Here is a 16,893-nt window from a genome sequence, read left to right as displayed (position 1 = left end):
CTAAGTTAGGTAGTTTTAGTTCATCTGATAGTTCTTCTAGTAGATCATCTAACAGCCTATCAGCGACCTCCCATATGCCCTTAGCTCATAAAAAACAGGTCGGTTCTCCTAGGTTAATAGAAGTGAACCAGCCTGGGAGTTATTTCCAAGAAAGCTAGGGCAATTCTAGACGACTTCTTGGTAGTTTTCCTAACAATTGGAGATGTAGATTGCAAACCTAATGTATCTCATATTAATTGGCCAAGACTTGCACATTTTTGTAGAGTTAGTAAGGGTTCACTATGTCCTTGCATTGAAATGCAAATTTGGACGTTTTAGCTGTAAAATCTGCATTTTTGCGTTTATTGATGTCAGTGTTACTAAAGGCTGATTGGCGTGTAGGAATCAATCCGCACAGCAAGCGGCAATATTATTTCTGCTGCGGAAGCCCTTGTGACAAGCTGTCTAACAGTCTCATTCTTCAAGGTCAGTTTGGGCAATTTCAAGGCCTGCTAACAGGCCCATAAGAAGTTTGTAATTTCAGAGTGGCCCAGAACAACCATTGGGCCGAACCATTTTTCATTGCCGTAAACACACAGTAAATGAAAATAGAATGAAATGGAGAGACTGAAAAACTGAAAAATTTTGCATTTCTTAACATCTGTGGAAACCAGTAGAAAGAAATAGTGATGCATCAGGATAAAAGTGGAGCAAGGAAATGAGAAATTTAATCAATCAGAAAAGATTTTGTGCCACTTACAGTTGTTATTACATGATACCACAATTAAATAATGGTCAAAAATATTGAAGTATGGACTGTTTACTTCCATAAGAATACTACGAAGGCATCTCCCTATACTCACTTTTCTGTATAAATATTGTAATATGACACAAACCAATCCTCAAAATTTCAAATGCTGCATTCAGCCTCGAGCACATTGGCCATGGTCTCAATGTAGACTCTAAGGGCTACAAATTTTGGGATAAATCATCAGACACTGATGCACAGAAAAAGTAAATCATAAGGGTAGAAAACCTGTAAGCTCCAGCTATCTTCTACTGTTAGGAGCCTTGGCCTTGTTTAGGTTGGCAAGTTCTTCAATCAGCTTTCTCTCTTCACCGCTTAGTCGTTTTGGAATCTCAACTTGCACCTTAACCAGCTGGTCGCCCCTCATATTACTTTTGTTCAGAAGGGGTACCCCTTTTTTGGCCATAACGAGGGTTGTGCCGGGTTGGGTACCCGCTGGAATTTTGAGGTCTACCATCCCATCTACTGTAGGCACCTTCATTGTTGTTCCTAAGATGGCATCTATATAAGAAACCTTGCAAGTGTAGAGGATGTTTGTATCGTCACGTTTCAAAACCGGATCAGGAAGAACATCTATGATAACAAAAAGATCTCCTGGGGGGCCACCTCTCCGTCCCGCATTACCTTCGGAACGGACCCTCAAACGACTCCCAGAATCCACCCCAGCTGGAACTTTCAAGCTAATACGCTTTGACTTCCTTACTCGGCCATCGCCGCTGCATGGGTTGCAAGGAGTGGAGATTTCTCCAGTTCCCCCACAGGTGGAACATGTCATCACTTGTTGGAAGACACCCAAAGGAGTCCTTGCTGATGAGACGACTTGCCCTTGACCACCACATGTGCTACATCTAGATGGCTTTGTTCCTGGTTTTGCCCCTGATCCATCACATGTGCTGCAGCTCTCCAGACGGGCTATTTCAATCTCTTTCTCGACACCAAATACAGCTTCTTTGAAATTTAGAACCAGATTATAGACCTGATCTTCACCTTCTGTTGCTCGGTTGCGAGACCCTCTTCCTCCCATGCCGCCCATTCCGCCCATGCCTCCCATGCCTTCAAATAATGACTCAAACAGATCAAATGGGTTGCTGAAATCCTGTAATTGGAGAGCTGATGTTAGAAAGTTTCAACACAGAAGTAACCGGTACTCAGGAGCCAGTACTTTTTAAATTTCACATCATCCTATGATTTTCAGTCTCCGATTAGCAGAAAGACTTACCCCCATGCCCATTCCAGCGCCTTTTAGTCCAGCCTCCCCATACTTGTCATAAATGGAACGTTTCTCATCATCTGATAAAACCTGTTACACAGTTTGTAATTAATTTATCCCGTTCTATGCTTCAAGTAGCATGCTCGGTAGTCAGTAAACAGTAATAAAACATTTACATCTTTCAGCAGTCAAACTATTCTACCTCATAAGCATTGCTAATCTCCTTAAATTTTTCTTCCGCTCCAGTTTCTCTGCAGTTTGAGATGAAATATTTTCAAAACTAGCATTTTAAATGGTGGTTCTTTCACATGATATGCATGTTGGTCAAAGTAAAATTCACATGTTCTTAAAGACAGAGATGAAACTCCTCTGTGACCTGATGGTGCTTTGCTAGATTTAGAGAGAGTAGCAGTTACATGCAGTATTATCAGCAAAACTAATGCCATGTTTCACGACTTTGAAAACACCTAGTACCCAAGAACCTGGTTTATAAGGTTTTTCCTATTCTCTTTTTAGCATAAGATAGCAAAACAGGAAAATGATTAGAGAAATTATGATAATTTCCTCCAGAAGAGTATGCAAAACATCTGCACGAAGTAGTGAACAAGCTGTTGAGATGCCTGTCAGTGGGAGTGGGGCTGGCGGCGGAGGATCTGAAGACGACCATAGGAGGGGAGGAGTTGAACTACAACATGAAGATAAACTACTATCCGCCGTGCCCCCGCCCGGACTTGGCTCTCGGGGTTCCTGCCCACACTGACCTCTGCGCCATCACTATCTTAGTACCAAACCAAGTTCAGGGACTCCAAGTCTTTCAAGATGAAAATTGGTACGATGTTGCCTATATTCCTAATGCCCTAATCATCCACATTGGGGACCAAATTGAGTTATGTTTTTTACATCTCACATTTCTAATGTATTAATTTTCTTACAATCTCCTTATTTGTATGCATTGGATTTTCTATTGCAAATCGTATTTCATCTCCTACTCTATTCAACATATATATGTCACGTGTATAAAGATGACATCATGTATTTTATTTAGAGAAAGATTTTATACACGTGGCATGTACAGATTGAATAGAGTAGAAGATACAACATAGTAGAAAACGAAAAACAGTTTGCAACAAAAAAAACAATTCCAATAGGCTAAAAAGTATCTCAATATACAACAATAAATTTTATATCTCGTGAAACAAATTCATACTCAATTTCCCTATTTGGAGAATGAAGTCTTGATTTCGATTCGATTGATCAAAATACGGACACCCTTAGAAGAAGTACATGTTGATAATCAATGTCTTTAATTAATTAATTAATTATTCACACCATTAACATTATCATTAATTAGTACACTAGTTAGGTAATTAGTAATTAATCAATTCACACCATTAACATTGTCATTAATTAGTACACTAGTTAGATAATTAATTAATGAATGATGTGTGTATTAATAATTAATGAAAGGGTAATTAATTTTGGTGGTAGATACTGAGCAATGGAAAATACAAGGCGGTGTTTCACAGGTCAGCAGTGAACAAGGAGAAGACGAGGATGTCTTGGCCGGTGTTCATGGAGCCACCACCACATCTTGAAATCGGACCACATCCTAACCTTATTTCTGAACAAAATCCACCCAAATATAAGACCAAGAAATTTAGTGATTATGTTAATTGCAAGCTCAACAATCTTCCCCAGTGATTAATTAATTAAGTTCATATTTTTTGTTTATTTTATGTATCTAATATATATATTAGGACCACCACTGTAGGCTTATAGTAGTGTGGACTAGATGTACGTTTTTCGTGTTTTATTTTTTTTTTATAAATTAATTGTATATTTAAGTTCTGATAGTTTAGAAAGTTAAAAGGTTAATTTGTTTGTTACGTAAGAGAAATTATGTTTTCACAAACTAAGTCTGGTTGAACCCAATCAATTACATTTTAAGTATACTATATTTATCATGCGATCGATTATTCTTCTTAAACTGTACAATAACACATAATAAGTATATTACATTTGTAGTTATGTATTTTGATGTAGATATTGGTATTGCACCTTCTATTCATAAGGGCAAAAAAGTAATTTTATATATTATACATACACCCACCACACTACATAATTTCTAACACCACTGTAAATACTCAAAATATTATTTTTTACACAAAGTTACTATTCAGTAATTTTGACCTCTCATACACACTGAAAAATCCTCTCATAAACTATAAACTTTTACTTGGTCATAATTTTGACCTCTCATAGATAAAATTTTTATTTCATCCTTTTGTTAAAATTACCATCACATTGTATTTGATTCGGTCTATGTAGTTTTTATTTTTTTTTACTGCATTTTTTGTTCTTTTCCAACTTTTGAGGTAAAAAATTAGAAATCGTAAATATTTGCAAAATTAAAATAAATGGGTTTGAAACTCCAACTACCAGTCTTAAATGATCCGAACAAACAAGTTAGCTCGGAACAACTTCTCATCGTCCGACAACATTGGGAAATGGGACATCCCATATCATAAAGTGCAGTCTTTTCAATCCCAACTACTTTATATGTTATTTATTCAGAATATATATATATATATATATATGTATCTATATAATATTCATTGAGTGTAAGGATTTTAAAATAATTTATTTAATTGATAAAATATGTTATTGAATTATTGATAAAAATATATTTGATTATTTCCACAAATTCATACTTTTTATGTATGACCTTTTGATTTTATCAATAATTTTGATAAATTATTGATCATTTTACTTATTTCTCTCTCATTGAATTAAATAAACGAATTACGCACACACATACAACGTTTCCCAAGATTACGTTTCTAGAATTAGGTAGGAATTGAGCGTGGCATAAAATACCCTTATCTTTTGCGTGTTAGAATTTGTTTTTCTAATTATTATGTAAAAAACAAGGATGATTTGTGGAAATAAATCATAAATCGAGGAATATAAATATAATTATTTTTTAAATATACGTCTGACGTGAAACTTAAACTCATAATGTGTATATAGAGTAAAGTATAAAATATAACATATAAATTTGAAATATAAGGTCTCCTATATATGCCCCAACTACAGCTTAAATGCAATTTTCATTATATATTTTTTGTATTTTGATGTTTAGTTTTTTATCTTTTTAGGATAGCAAAATAAGTCATGCAACTTTAATTTTTTTTGTGATTTTGGCCTTTTAGTCGCCGAAGTTTGCAAATATTGCAAGAAAAAAAAGCATGTGTTTTTCTAAATTTTAGAGCTTTTGTTCCCAATGGCCAATTTCTATTAGCATGGAAGTAAATTTTTTGTCCTATCCTTTTTGCATTATGACGTTTTAGTTTTTTTATCTTTCTAGGGTAGCAAAATAGATCCTACATTTTATTTTTTCGCGATTTTGACCAATTAAATTGATTAATGACAACAAAATTAAGCTTGGAATTAAAAGATCAAAATAACAAAAAATTAAAAACTTACAAGATTTGTTTACTACCTCAAAAAGTAAAGTACTAAGATATCAAAATGTAAAAATATAATATAAAAATGGATTAAATACAGTTATCATTCTTAAAGTATCAACTCCATATCAATTATCTACTTAAAATATTAAAACCTTCAAACAAAACCCCGATCTTTAATTTTTAAGTTTGAAAGTTACCTTATAAAAATTGCTTTGTGAAAAAAATATCTAAAATGCCAAAATCATAATTTGTCGAAGCTTTGTCTAATTCTAGTTTTATTTGTTGATCGAATTCTTTTTATTTTTGTAATCCTAAAGTACCTGGGGTTCATTTTCTTTTAATTTTATTTATTTGTCAAACCAAGTAAAATAAATTTATACATACATATAATTACCATATATAAATATATATTGATTGTATTTTTTATTAGTTCATCAGCCCTTTTGAAATTGTATATTATTTTAATTAAATATATATATTCATGTATAAATTTATTTTGGGAAACTAAAATAAATCAAAGAGTTAGATAAATAAGTGAAATTAGAATTAGAAAAAAAATCGAAAAAGGATGATTTTGGTATTTTAGAAACCTCTTACTTTATTTTGTTTCAAAAAGTAATTTTTATAGAGGTAAAATGAACTTTTCAAACTTAAAAATTAAAAATTGAGGGTTTTTTTTTTTTAAAGTTTTGAATACTTTATAGAGATAATTAATATGAGCTGAATACTTTAAAAGTGATAACTGTATTTAACCCTGTAAAAATGACATTAAATACCCCCAACTACATCAGTTGGAATTAACTGCTAGTTGATGTATGTCCCTAGGACCACGTCTAGCTCCCTCTATCGCCATCACTTCAACTCCTGAAAATTGGTACCGTCTTACATTCACTTATAACAAGTACATATACATTACGTGTCCAAAACTTGATTTCATACACATTATGTGTACGTGAAGGAGAAATGAAAATAATATCTTGTCAATTTAAAGTATGAGAATTGAATTTTTGCCAAGTATTGTCCTAGGACCACATCTACCACGCCTGCAAGAATTTATGCCAACTACCTACCTATGAACATACATATGTTGCTACTATAAGGGGAACACCGAAAACATCAACAATAACACAAAACAAAGTAAACAATGGAGGTGCAGAGAGTGCAATCCATTGCTTCCCTCTCTAAGAACACACACACCATTCCTTCTGAATTCATTAGGTCAAAAAACGAGCAGCCGGCCACCACCACCTTGCATGGAGTGGTTCTAGAGGTGCCAGTCATCGACATAGGCCTTACCGATGATTCCAATGAAAAAATGATTGTTGAACTAATAAGCGAAGCGAGTAGGGATTGGGGGATATTCCAGGTGGTGAACCATGGTATCCCTGATCAAACCATATCCAATTTGCAACGAGTCGGGCAAGAGTTCTTTGAGCTACCGAGAGCAGAAAGAGAGTTGATCGCCAAGACTCCTGAGTCCGGAATTGAAGGCTATGGAACTACCCTGCAGAAAGAGGTGGAGGGCAAGAAGGGTTGGGTGGATCATTTGTTTCACAAGATATGGCCACCTGCTGCTATCAACTACAGGTTTTGGCCCAAGAATCCACCTTCTTACAGGTCAGTGGTTGATTCAGTACTAAAGTATTTTTCCTTAAAGATTTGGGAATTGGTAAGAAAACATGATGATTATATGGCAGAGAAGCAAATGAAGCGTACTGTGAGAGGCTGAGAGAGGTGTATGATAAGTTGATAAAGTGGCTGTCACTAGGGCTAGGGCTGGAAGAGCAAGAAATGAAGGTGGCTATGGGGGGAGAAGACACCGTATTTCTAATGAAGATAAACTACTATCCGCCGTGTCCCCGGCCCGACCTGGCCCTCGGAGTGGTGGCTCACACCGACATGTCGGGTCTCACCATCCTCGTGCCTAACCAAGTTCAGGGGCTCCAAGTTTTTAGAGATGGTCACTGGTATGATGTCAGGTACATTCCCAATGCCCTCATCGTGCACATAGGAGACCAGATTGAGGTACGTCTGCTCACTTAGCTTTTTGTCATGATTTCAAGATGATTTTGCCGGGTTAAATATCGGTTCATGCACGCTGGCTCTTCCTATCGACAGATACTGAGTAATGGAAACTACAAGGCTGTGTTCCACAGAACTACTGTGAACAAGAACTGCACCAGGATGTCATGGCCAGTGTTTCTGGAGCCACCTACAGAGCTTGAAATCGGCCCTATTGCAAAGCTTGTGAGCGAACAAAGCCCGACAAAATATAAGACCAAGAAATATAAAGAATATGTTTACTGTAAGCTCAACAAGCTTCCCCAGTGATCCTACAAAACCTGGACGTACGAAAATTGCATTTTACGTACCACAATTAGTTGTTTTTGCTATCCTCGTCTCATTGTCTTTGAACTGACCACATCGAATTGTAATTGCAAAAATTCTGTAATTTTAGTCCAAAGCTTTGATTCCATTAAATTTCTTATGAAAACAACCTTAATCTTCTCAAAACTTAATTATCGGACCTTATATCGTGACCATGTTATTTCTATGAGAAATTTAACGGAATTAAAGTTTTTAGGACTAAAATTGAAATTTTTTTGGAGTTACATAAGACAATGCAGTGATTTAAAAAACAATTGAACCAAATTAAATCACAAAGAAGCTAATCACTTATAAGACACAGAATGCAATTTTGCTCTAGATGTATCAAGAATATATTATAGGCTACTGAATATATATTGCTCTTATAAATTATGCGCTGTGGTGGTGGTTTTAATTTGGGTATTATGTATTGTAAATCTGGAAACTATGGTATCATATTGAGAAGCTTATTTGTTTTTTTTTATTTGGATATTGAGAAGCTTATAAAATCTATTTAAGTTGACAATCGCATTGGTACAAGGGCAAAAAAGGTACTTTACATCTAGATCTATATCTATAATATTTGTATCTATATTGTATATTTATATATAGGATAAATTACATCAACATCCCCAGAGGTTTGACATAAGCAAATACATCCCCGTCAGATCAAAAATTATATATAAGTTTGTTCCGTCTTATATTTAACTCCACCGACAGGGTTTTGGTGAATTTAATATTATTCTAGTATATATAAAAATATGAATTCATTTAAAAATTTCTTTAATTTTTTTTATTTAACTAAATTAATTTCTGTTATGGATAAAAATATAAAAAAAACAAAAACGAAACTTTTCCTTTAAAGAAATTAAAGTTTGATAATATTCATAAACATATGCTTGTCTCAAAGAAGCATTACATATCTAGAAAAATTAATTTGATTACCACATGAATCTTAAAACAAAAATGATAATATTTAGTACTATTTATAAAAAAACGGGAACTATGCAATTTAACTTTCTAGAATACGAGAAACGAGTACAAAAATTTCTGAAAAAAAAATTAACAAATTTTTTCCTGTGTTTTGAAAATTAAGCAAATTACACTCTATCTAAACTATTGATTTACATGAAATTTTTATGCTCATTTACATATCATATGGAGATAAATTGTATTTAACCTTAGAAAAACAATTCCGACACAATGCGACAAGAGTATATTTTACTAGTGCAGAGTTCACAGATCCTGAACAAAACCAAGAAGTACTTGGGTTGAAAATCATTCAACACTATGAACAGGGACAAGGAAGAACAACCGTGGTGCAGTACTCCATATGGAAGTTGAAACCGCCCTTTTCATAAACTGGAGGAGGGAATAAGGCCTTGTAAGAAGTATGTTATGTCCTAGGGACAGAAGACTATGTTCTGTAAATGCCAATATATCGGGTGCAGCTATTCCCCACGGAATTTATACGAACAAGGGCATTTCCTGCAACAAGATTTATCCGCATCTTGTAATGCCAGCTGCTGGTTTAGTTGCAACTTCAAGTTCAGTATGGTTTACTGCAGTGAAGCTGGCACCAATCTTGTTAATGACTGAGTCGGACTGACCGACAATAGTGATGCCACTGTCACACAAGATCTTTGCTTGCAGCGACTTAGAAAGACAGTGAAGCCTGGTGATCTTGTCTAATTGTAGCCCCTGGCCCAGACGGGCACAGAGTACATAAGAGTTCCCAGTGCAAATGAGATTGAAAATGTAATTGATGCATAAGCATAAGCCCTCCATGGATGTGTGCTTTCTCTCATCGCATGGAATTCAGCAATGAAAGTTGAAACCGTACTTAGACAACCAAGTAGTCCGAATTGGATCCCGGATGCAACAGTGTTACAGTTCGTAGATTTAACCTGCGAAGAAAAAGACTCAGTGTTAACGCAATAAATATTATGTTACTTTGGTGCTAATTCCCATTATACTCGATCCTTACCGCTTTCTTCAGTGTGGCGAGTGCAGCCATAACACAGGCTGCAAGAACATTGGCAGCAAGAGTCCCAAAGGGCATCCATTTTACCATGCCGTTTTTTCCTAGGCCACGCCCATTAAGACGAGCCAAGAACCACCTAATCCAGACACCAAAAGGTCCAACCATGCAAGCTAAGAACAACTGAGCCTCACTGCTACCAGTGTTAAACTCATCCTTCTCTAGACTTCCAAATATACCCCATAAGAGGCCCAGCATCAACAAAAGCATCACCATAAATGTCAAGACACAGCGGTACGTATTTGAAATACAAGCACGAAAGCAATTACTAATGGCACAGAAGGATCTCATATTTGATTGTCTGTAAACCCATTTGAACCCCTTGGCAGTCTCAATCCCAAAAACGATGGAATAGGCAACCAGAAACAAGCCTGGAAAGATGCAAAAAGTTCAATGACAAGATTAAAACATGTCAACCATAACAAGAACAAAGAACGTGTGCACGGCTTTCCATTATGAAAAGATCAATAAGGAACCAGTCTTGTATCATATGAGCTTGAAAAATTCTTCCCTTAATACTTTTGAAGTATAATTACCTATAAGAATGCCAAGCACAGCAAAGACCCATCGACCTTCAACGCTGAGGTCAAGCATCTTTTGGTTCCAACCACTGAAAGTTGTAAGGCTTCCAAGGAAACCAGTTGTCAAACCAATAGCTAACTGATCTGAAATTTTCAAAAGGTCTCCTTTGAAAACAACTCCTAACCATCCCATCAGAAATGAACCAACCTGCAAGAGTAGACATTAGCATCAAATACAGCACAGTATCAACAGAATCACCATACAGAAACATGGAGCATATAGGAGCTAGAGGGCAACCATATTCGAAGGGAGATCAAGATACATGTAGCTCCCATCACTTGTTGCACCAACTACCTCAGGTCCAAACAGTTTCTGGAGGCCATATCTAGCTAGAACCTGACCGAGATATCATAAGGAAAAGAAACTTACAATGGTACAAAACACACTGAAAGAGACGTATGATCATTCAGAATTCGTATATCCATCTGCAGATATTAACTGTATTATTTAGTAAGGGTGATGTAAGCCACCAATTCTAGGAACCATCCATATACAGAACGGGGTTTAGTAGATTACCCCTAGAATTCCAAATACAGCAAGAGAAAGCAGACATGTAATGTACTCCAACAACCAAGGAACTTCTTTCTCATCCTGCAAAGAAGCCAGAAAGAATGTAAATCACCTGATCAACATACGAAAAGTTAAAAAACTTTGCAATAAGTCCTGCAATAGCACTAAATTCGAAAAACCGATGCACGGTAGAGGGCAAAAGAAAAAACACACTTTCTTTTTTTCTCCAGATTGAATAATTGCATCAAGAGAAAGGGGAGATATGTTTTCCAAAGCTGATGGAGTCACTGGGAAAGAAGTATTAGTGTCCTCTGGAATAGGAACGACAATTCCATTTTCTGCCACATTATCCAAGGAGAAAATACTCCTCCCACTTTCACTGATTCTGTTGCTGTGAAGTGCCCTATCCCCGATATCCCCAGCTTCAGAGACAGACTCACTTTCAACGGCATCATCATTTTGTGCGGACGAAGTAAATGATATACTGAAAGAGCGCCTCCTTGAAGAACTGGCATGACTCAAACGACCAAAGGAACCACTTCTTCTAGATTCTAATTCCTGATATTGATGATCCATAATTCTTTTCTGGTTGAAATCGGAGACTTGAGCTGGCAAGATAGAGAAATTTCATTTCAATTGACTGTATTCTAATTATTAATCACTATGATGCAAGCACATATGTCCAACTATAAGCCGTAGCTAACTACTCCATTTTTCCAATCTGAAACCAAGGCTCCAAAAGAATGTCGTTGTTGAATTTGTTACAAGATGCCAAAGCAAAAATAATAAATTTGTAAAAGAACGTCAATAATACTTATCTGTAACATGGTTAGGAAAATTTGGCGCTAGAGGAAAGCAAAAATAATTGAGTTATTGAACTAAAAAAACAGAATATATGAAAGAGACAAGTCCTTCGACAGAATACTAAAAAACAAAACAAGACAACAAAGCAACCAAATAATAATTATTACAAATCAACCATGTGATCTGACAAATTATTGCAGGAAGGTGCAAAAATATAGTATCTATCAAATTTATAGCTTAATGTTCAGTTATAAAAGCAAGAATCAATAGCCCATTTATGAATAAAAAGTGGCTATCAACCTATGAGCTCTGGGTATCATTCTCTTTCGACATTATGTGTAGAACCATGCAAGTGAAAAATCAAGAGTCCTTTAGACTCAAACATCCCGTACTCCTGCAAATCTATACTTTTAGACTGTTAGTTATAACTTCCTTAACAAGCCCACCAGAAGGCAATAACACAGAATGGCCTAATGATTTAATACTGTATTGGCAGAAATGTAATACCGATATCTTGCCATGTGAAATTATTCTGTATGGTCTCCAGAACAACATATGGCATAAACTTCCAATTTATACTAATAATGTTGCATGTGGAGCCAGTATACCAGAGTCACTTCTGGTTATGCATAATACTAGACCAACGACAATTAGGTTTGTCAATGCACAGACGTTTTACAATTTACAGAGTAAAAATTATACTGTCAAGCCTGCACATAGGTTACAAGATCATGTCTGTGGAAGAGCCTGAATTCTCCAATAGAAATTGTTCTGTCTAGAATACCATACTTATGTATCTTGGAGCCACTGCATAGCTTGAGTAAGAAATTCTACAAATGCTTTAGTCGATTGGTTTTTGAAACAAATCTCCACAGGTCAACACCACATCAACCTCCTTTTTCTTGTGAAATTTTTACAGTTGGGGCACATCAAAACCCTTGTCTACTAGACTTTTTGTTCCATTAACAGAAGGCTTATTTATTTTCTGTTAAAGAAAAAAAAATTACTATCCAAGAAGCTTGAGTGCTAGACAGAAAGATTAAACCAACATCTGATTAGTCATTCCAAGATATATTCCAAATGATAAAGAAACAATCAAACAGGTTGATAATTGTTTGATAAACAACTAATACCATATTGAGTTAAATGCTATCACGGTGTTTAAAACAGTTTCTCGGATTGATTTAGAAAATTGTTGCACAGGACCAGAAGAAGGAAAGAGCCAAAAACAAATCTGAATTTCTGTTCTATAAAGAAGCAGTAGAGTTTCTTGGTAAGCACAACGATAACCTTGGAAATCTGGAAATAGAATTAAATAATCGCGGGCCACTGAAAACAGTGCGTCCGTGATGGCTTTTGAAAAGTAAAGAAGAGCAGGAAACTGAAAACAAGGAATAAGTACACAAACAACATCAAGAAAATAAATGCAAGATATCACAAAGTCCATTTATAGAGGTGAAAAGGTGTTTTCTGAAAGAGACTTATGAACATTTTCAAATTAGAGTGAGAGAGTCATGTCTTCCACCACTTTGAACTTTATGTGGGAAACCACACAACCAGTCAAGTATCTGTCTTCATGCATAAAGATTAAAGCTAATAAATAAAGAAACATAGAAACTCAAAGGACCCTCAAGAATCACATCAAAAAGCTCTCTTTTTCACAGACCTTTTCATTTTCAATAACCTCAAAACGTAATTATGGAAAAAAGAGAACGTCCCACGTTGGGCTGCACTAAAACTAATAGGCCCCCAGTTCAGCTATATGTAATCATTTCAAGAGTTCTCACAAAGAATCCAAAGAAAGAAAAAAAGTACATACGCATAAAGAGAACAAGAAAGTAGAGAGAGTGTACCTTGAAGAAGACGACTTCTTGAGAACGGGACTAGAATTAAAAAGACACAAAGACCGAACAGCTATCCTCTCTGGAGAAGGAGAACCAGAGGGGGGTAGTGGGGTTTTAAACCTGGGATTAGGAATACGAAGCTTGTGTACGAAATGTGTGGGCATTGAAATTGTGAATGCAGAGGGGCGGGGGGGGAGGGGTCAGAATATGCAAAAACGGGGGGTTGTTATTGTTGACGTAGAATGAATGGCAATCACTTGTATATGACTTGCCTCCGGATAGTTTGACGTTTTGTTAGATTTATCATTCATTGATGAGAGAGAGAGTTGACTAACTGAGTTGTCCCATTTATCATTCATTGATGAGAGAGAGAGAGTTGACTAAGTGAGTTGTCCCATTTACCATTCATTGATGTGAGAGAGAGAGAGAGAGTTGAGTGAGTTGTTCCATGCGGCTCTTGCATACACTGTATTAAAAAAAATTATTCAAATTAATTTCGGCTCAACTGAATAAATCACAAAATAAATATAATATATTTATCATTTAATTAACTAAATTTCTTTAAATTATATTCCAAAATTACACCACAAGACTATCACATTTAATAATCTAAATTTGTGCAAGCTCAATTTAAATTAAAAAAAAAAATCTACTATGACAAAAAAATTTCCTTTATTTTTTTGGGTCAATTATACTCCGTCTCATTCAAAATTTGTCAACTCATATGGCCTGTAAAGCAGGCCCGAACCCTATTGGGCTTGTGTTGGAACCCTAGAGTGGGCCATAGAGTCGGCTGACATCGGCTAAGTTAGGAAAAAGGATCGTTGATGGGTTTGTAAGCCCATTAAGCAGACCACCTTAAACGCCATGAGATGACCAAGTCTTCCATTATTGCAGTCAAGGTACAGGGTTTCTTGGATAATTCCCACGATGTTTCTTCGAACCAGAATCCAATACAACAGATCAAACAAAGTAGATAAAGGTGAGTTGTAAGATGAGCATGTGGAGCAGGTTGGCGGATTTGACTGTTTCATGCTCATGTGCTTTAATTTATTAGGTTCACTATTAAATAATACGACCTCGTTTAACTTGTGTTGTACACTTCAAAGCTTAAAAATAATCTTTCATATATAACCACTTGACGTTCTAACAACCACACTATATATTAATTATTACTAGACATTATTATTAAAATCATCCTCCTTGTATTTAAGTATAGGTATAGCCCTGTAGTGGACAATAATGCAAGACTTCCGACCTTATCACACCTATAAATAAAGACCTTATTGTCTACGACTACAACTCCTTACAACCATTTCGTCAACTTCATCATATATATTCTTGATCACCAGGGATTTTAATATAAGGTGCTGTATCAAGCATTAGAATTACGTCCTTCCAACTGATTTTAATTTGTTGCTAGAGACACAGAAACATTGGTTTTCAGAAGTTAGTTACTTATGTCGTCGTCCATGGCGAGTTCTATTATCTTTGGGCACAAATCGACTGCCCTGATCCCGACAAAACCCTACGCCAGGACTCAGCAGCAGGTTTTGTGTTGGAATCCGATTTCAACGTTGGGTATGATCTCCAAGTGCAGAGTTGATGAAAACTGTTCCTGGGGAGACAAAACAAGAGTGATGTCTGATAACAAAATGAAAAGGTATCTTCCGACTCAACCTATGTACAATTCTTGTGTTCATTATACACAAACGCACTAGTATGATACACGCGCGTTTATTAAGTAAAATTTGCTAATGTTTTTACTTTTCAGGAACCGTTTGTTCGTCGTGTATGCCAACAGTGTGCCGGGAGCTCCATTGCCTTCCGGACCACCACCTTCCAAATCCATGTAAGTTGAATTTCATCGTACGTACTCATCAATTTAAGACAGTATATTATTCCTTGAGATCAATGCTAATCATTAAGCCTTTTGGTAAAAAAACATGGAATTACAGGAGTTGGATTCTGGGATTTGTGGTGTCATTTATTCTACCCTTTTTCACCAACAAATGGGGGCCATTGTGGGTTATAAAAAGTAAGCGCACGCACGCCAGCTTCAACATATATTATTAATTACATGCAATAACTTTTCCTATTTTTCGTCAACGATAATTAGAATAATTAATGTTGTAACTACATACATAGATTAAAAGGTTGAATGAATGAATGATGTGCAGACAGAATTGATACGGCAGTTCAGACAGTAGAAAACATGGTTGAGGCCGTGGAGAAAGTGGCGGGGGAGGTAGACAAGATTGCAGAAGACATCGCCGACGATCTTCCCCAAGGAAAACTCAAAGATCTTGTGGATTTTGTCGAAGATATGGCTGAAAAAACAGCTAAGACTGCCGATTCTCTTGACAATATCATCGACAAGGTACGTACCACTACACCTAATTACAATTAATTTAGTCGACGTCCTTATTAATTAATTGTAATCCCGTCTAAACACAAACGACTTTTATAAAAAAAGTCTTGATTAATTAATATTTAAAATGTACGTACGCCGTGGCGGCTGTTCTGATGAACTCATCGATCCGTTGTCTTGGTCCAATGTGAAAACAGAATTTCTCCATTTAATTACTTGCATCATGACCTTCATTTTGAAATAATTATTTGACTCATCCAAGATAAGTAGATGATAATCTAATTAATCAATTAAGTCGTCTAGGTATGTGAATTAGCATGCAGCAAGTTGATGATGATCATGTGCAATTCTGCTACAAATTATCATTATAAATTCAGTAACGTACGTACCTCTAGCTAGCTGTGATCCATAAGAGGTGTATATATAATTAAAATCGAATATTAGCAGATTTGAAGCATATATTTATATTATAATTAATCATAATAAAATTGTAAATGGGTGGGTGCAGGTACAGGAAGCTGAAGATCAGGTGGAGCACATTGTGGAGTGTGCAGTTAAAGAAGCCACAACTTCGTCTAAGAAATAATTAAGCAAAATATTCACAAATTATAATCACCACGATTATTTTATTCGTTCGAAAATATTCTAATGTTTTAATTCATGTAGTAGATAGAATAATTGGTATTAGTGGTTTCCCAGTTACAATTTGTATATAAATGCAATAAAATTTTGGTTTCATAATTTAATTGTTTTGTTAATTATTATTGTTGAAAGTTTTGGTTGTATTTATCAAGTTCTGCTCGTACTTATCCTTTTGTTCTCAGTATTTGTTTTTTATTAGTATTCCAGTATTTAATTTTTATTGAGTTTGTTTACCAACTAGAGTTCAAAATGAGTTAGTTTTCTT

General features: G+C 35.5%; 4 protein-coding genes across 6 annotated transcripts; 2 read left to right on the top strand and 2 right to left on the bottom strand.

Moving 5' to 3' along the window:
- Window positions 1–679: 679 nt before the first annotated feature.
- On the bottom strand, window positions 680–2,914 carry LOC105176688 (chaperone protein dnaJ A7A, chloroplastic). 2 transcript variants are annotated; one of them, XM_011099579.3, is made up of 4 exons: window positions 2,564–2,914; window positions 2,200–2,250; window positions 2,007–2,087; window positions 680–1,883 (listed from the first exon to the last, which is right to left on the bottom strand). In XM_011099579.3, the coding sequence occupies exons 1-4, from the start codon at window positions 2,582–2,584 to the stop codon at window positions 1,029–1,031; spliced, it is 1,008 nt and encodes a 335-aa protein (XP_011097881.2). In that variant the 5' UTR covers window positions 2,585–2,914; the 3' UTR covers window positions 680–1,028. The 2 variants fall into 2 exon arrangements, with proteins under 2 accessions (XP_011097881.2, XP_088733959.1); XM_088877833.1 differs by having other exon boundaries at window positions 2,200–2,248; window positions 2,618–2,914.
- A 3,659-nt stretch (window positions 2,915–6,573) lies between these two features.
- Window positions 6,574–7,964, top strand: FLS1 (flavonol synthase 1). The gene is made up of 3 exons (XM_011099566.3): window positions 6,574–7,084; window positions 7,165–7,492; window positions 7,586–7,964. Exons 1-3 carry the CDS (start codon window positions 6,612–6,614, stop codon window positions 7,796–7,798), a joined length of 1,014 nt encoding a protein of 337 aa, XP_011097868.1. The 5' UTR covers window positions 6,574–6,611; the 3' UTR covers window positions 7,799–7,964.
- An 855-nt stretch (window positions 7,965–8,819) lies between these two features.
- LOC105176669 (fluoride export protein 1) lies at window positions 8,820–13,822 on the bottom strand. 2 transcript variants are annotated; one of them, XM_011099546.3, is made up of 7 exons: window positions 13,625–13,822; window positions 11,181–11,575; window positions 10,974–11,048; window positions 10,695–10,793; window positions 10,412–10,604; window positions 9,822–10,246; window positions 8,820–9,741 (listed from the first exon to the last, which is right to left on the bottom strand). In XM_011099546.3, exons 2-7 carry the CDS (start codon window positions 11,541–11,543, stop codon window positions 9,523–9,525), a joined length of 1,374 nt encoding a protein of 457 aa, XP_011097848.1. In that variant the 5' UTR covers window positions 11,544–11,575; window positions 13,625–13,822; the 3' UTR covers window positions 8,820–9,522. The 2 variants fall into 2 exon arrangements, with proteins under 2 accessions (XP_011097848.1, XP_020547468.1); XM_020691809.2 differs by lacking the exon at window positions 13,625–13,822 and adding an exon at window positions 12,072–13,490.
- A 1,052-nt stretch (window positions 13,823–14,874) lies between these two features.
- On the top strand, window positions 14,875–16,732 carry LOC105176659 (uncharacterized). The gene is made up of 5 exons (XM_011099534.3): window positions 14,875–15,278; window positions 15,390–15,467; window positions 15,574–15,653; window positions 15,796–15,995; window positions 16,495–16,732. The coding sequence occupies exons 1-5, from the start codon at window positions 15,076–15,078 to the stop codon at window positions 16,570–16,572; spliced, it is 639 nt and encodes a 212-aa protein (XP_011097836.1). The 5' UTR covers window positions 14,875–15,075; the 3' UTR covers window positions 16,573–16,732.
- Window positions 16,733–16,893: the final 161 nt, after the last annotated feature.

This window comes from Sesamum indicum, linkage group LG2 (assembly GCF_026168435.1).
Source record: "Sesamum indicum cultivar Baizhima isolate 11 linkage group LG2, ASM2616843v1, whole genome shotgun sequence".
In the NCBI taxonomy this organism is placed as follows: Eukaryota; Viridiplantae; Streptophyta; class Magnoliopsida; order Lamiales; family Pedaliaceae; genus Sesamum; species Sesamum indicum.
The sequence above is the reverse complement of the archived record's forward strand: the minus strand, read 5'-3'. Positions and strand labels throughout refer to the sequence as shown.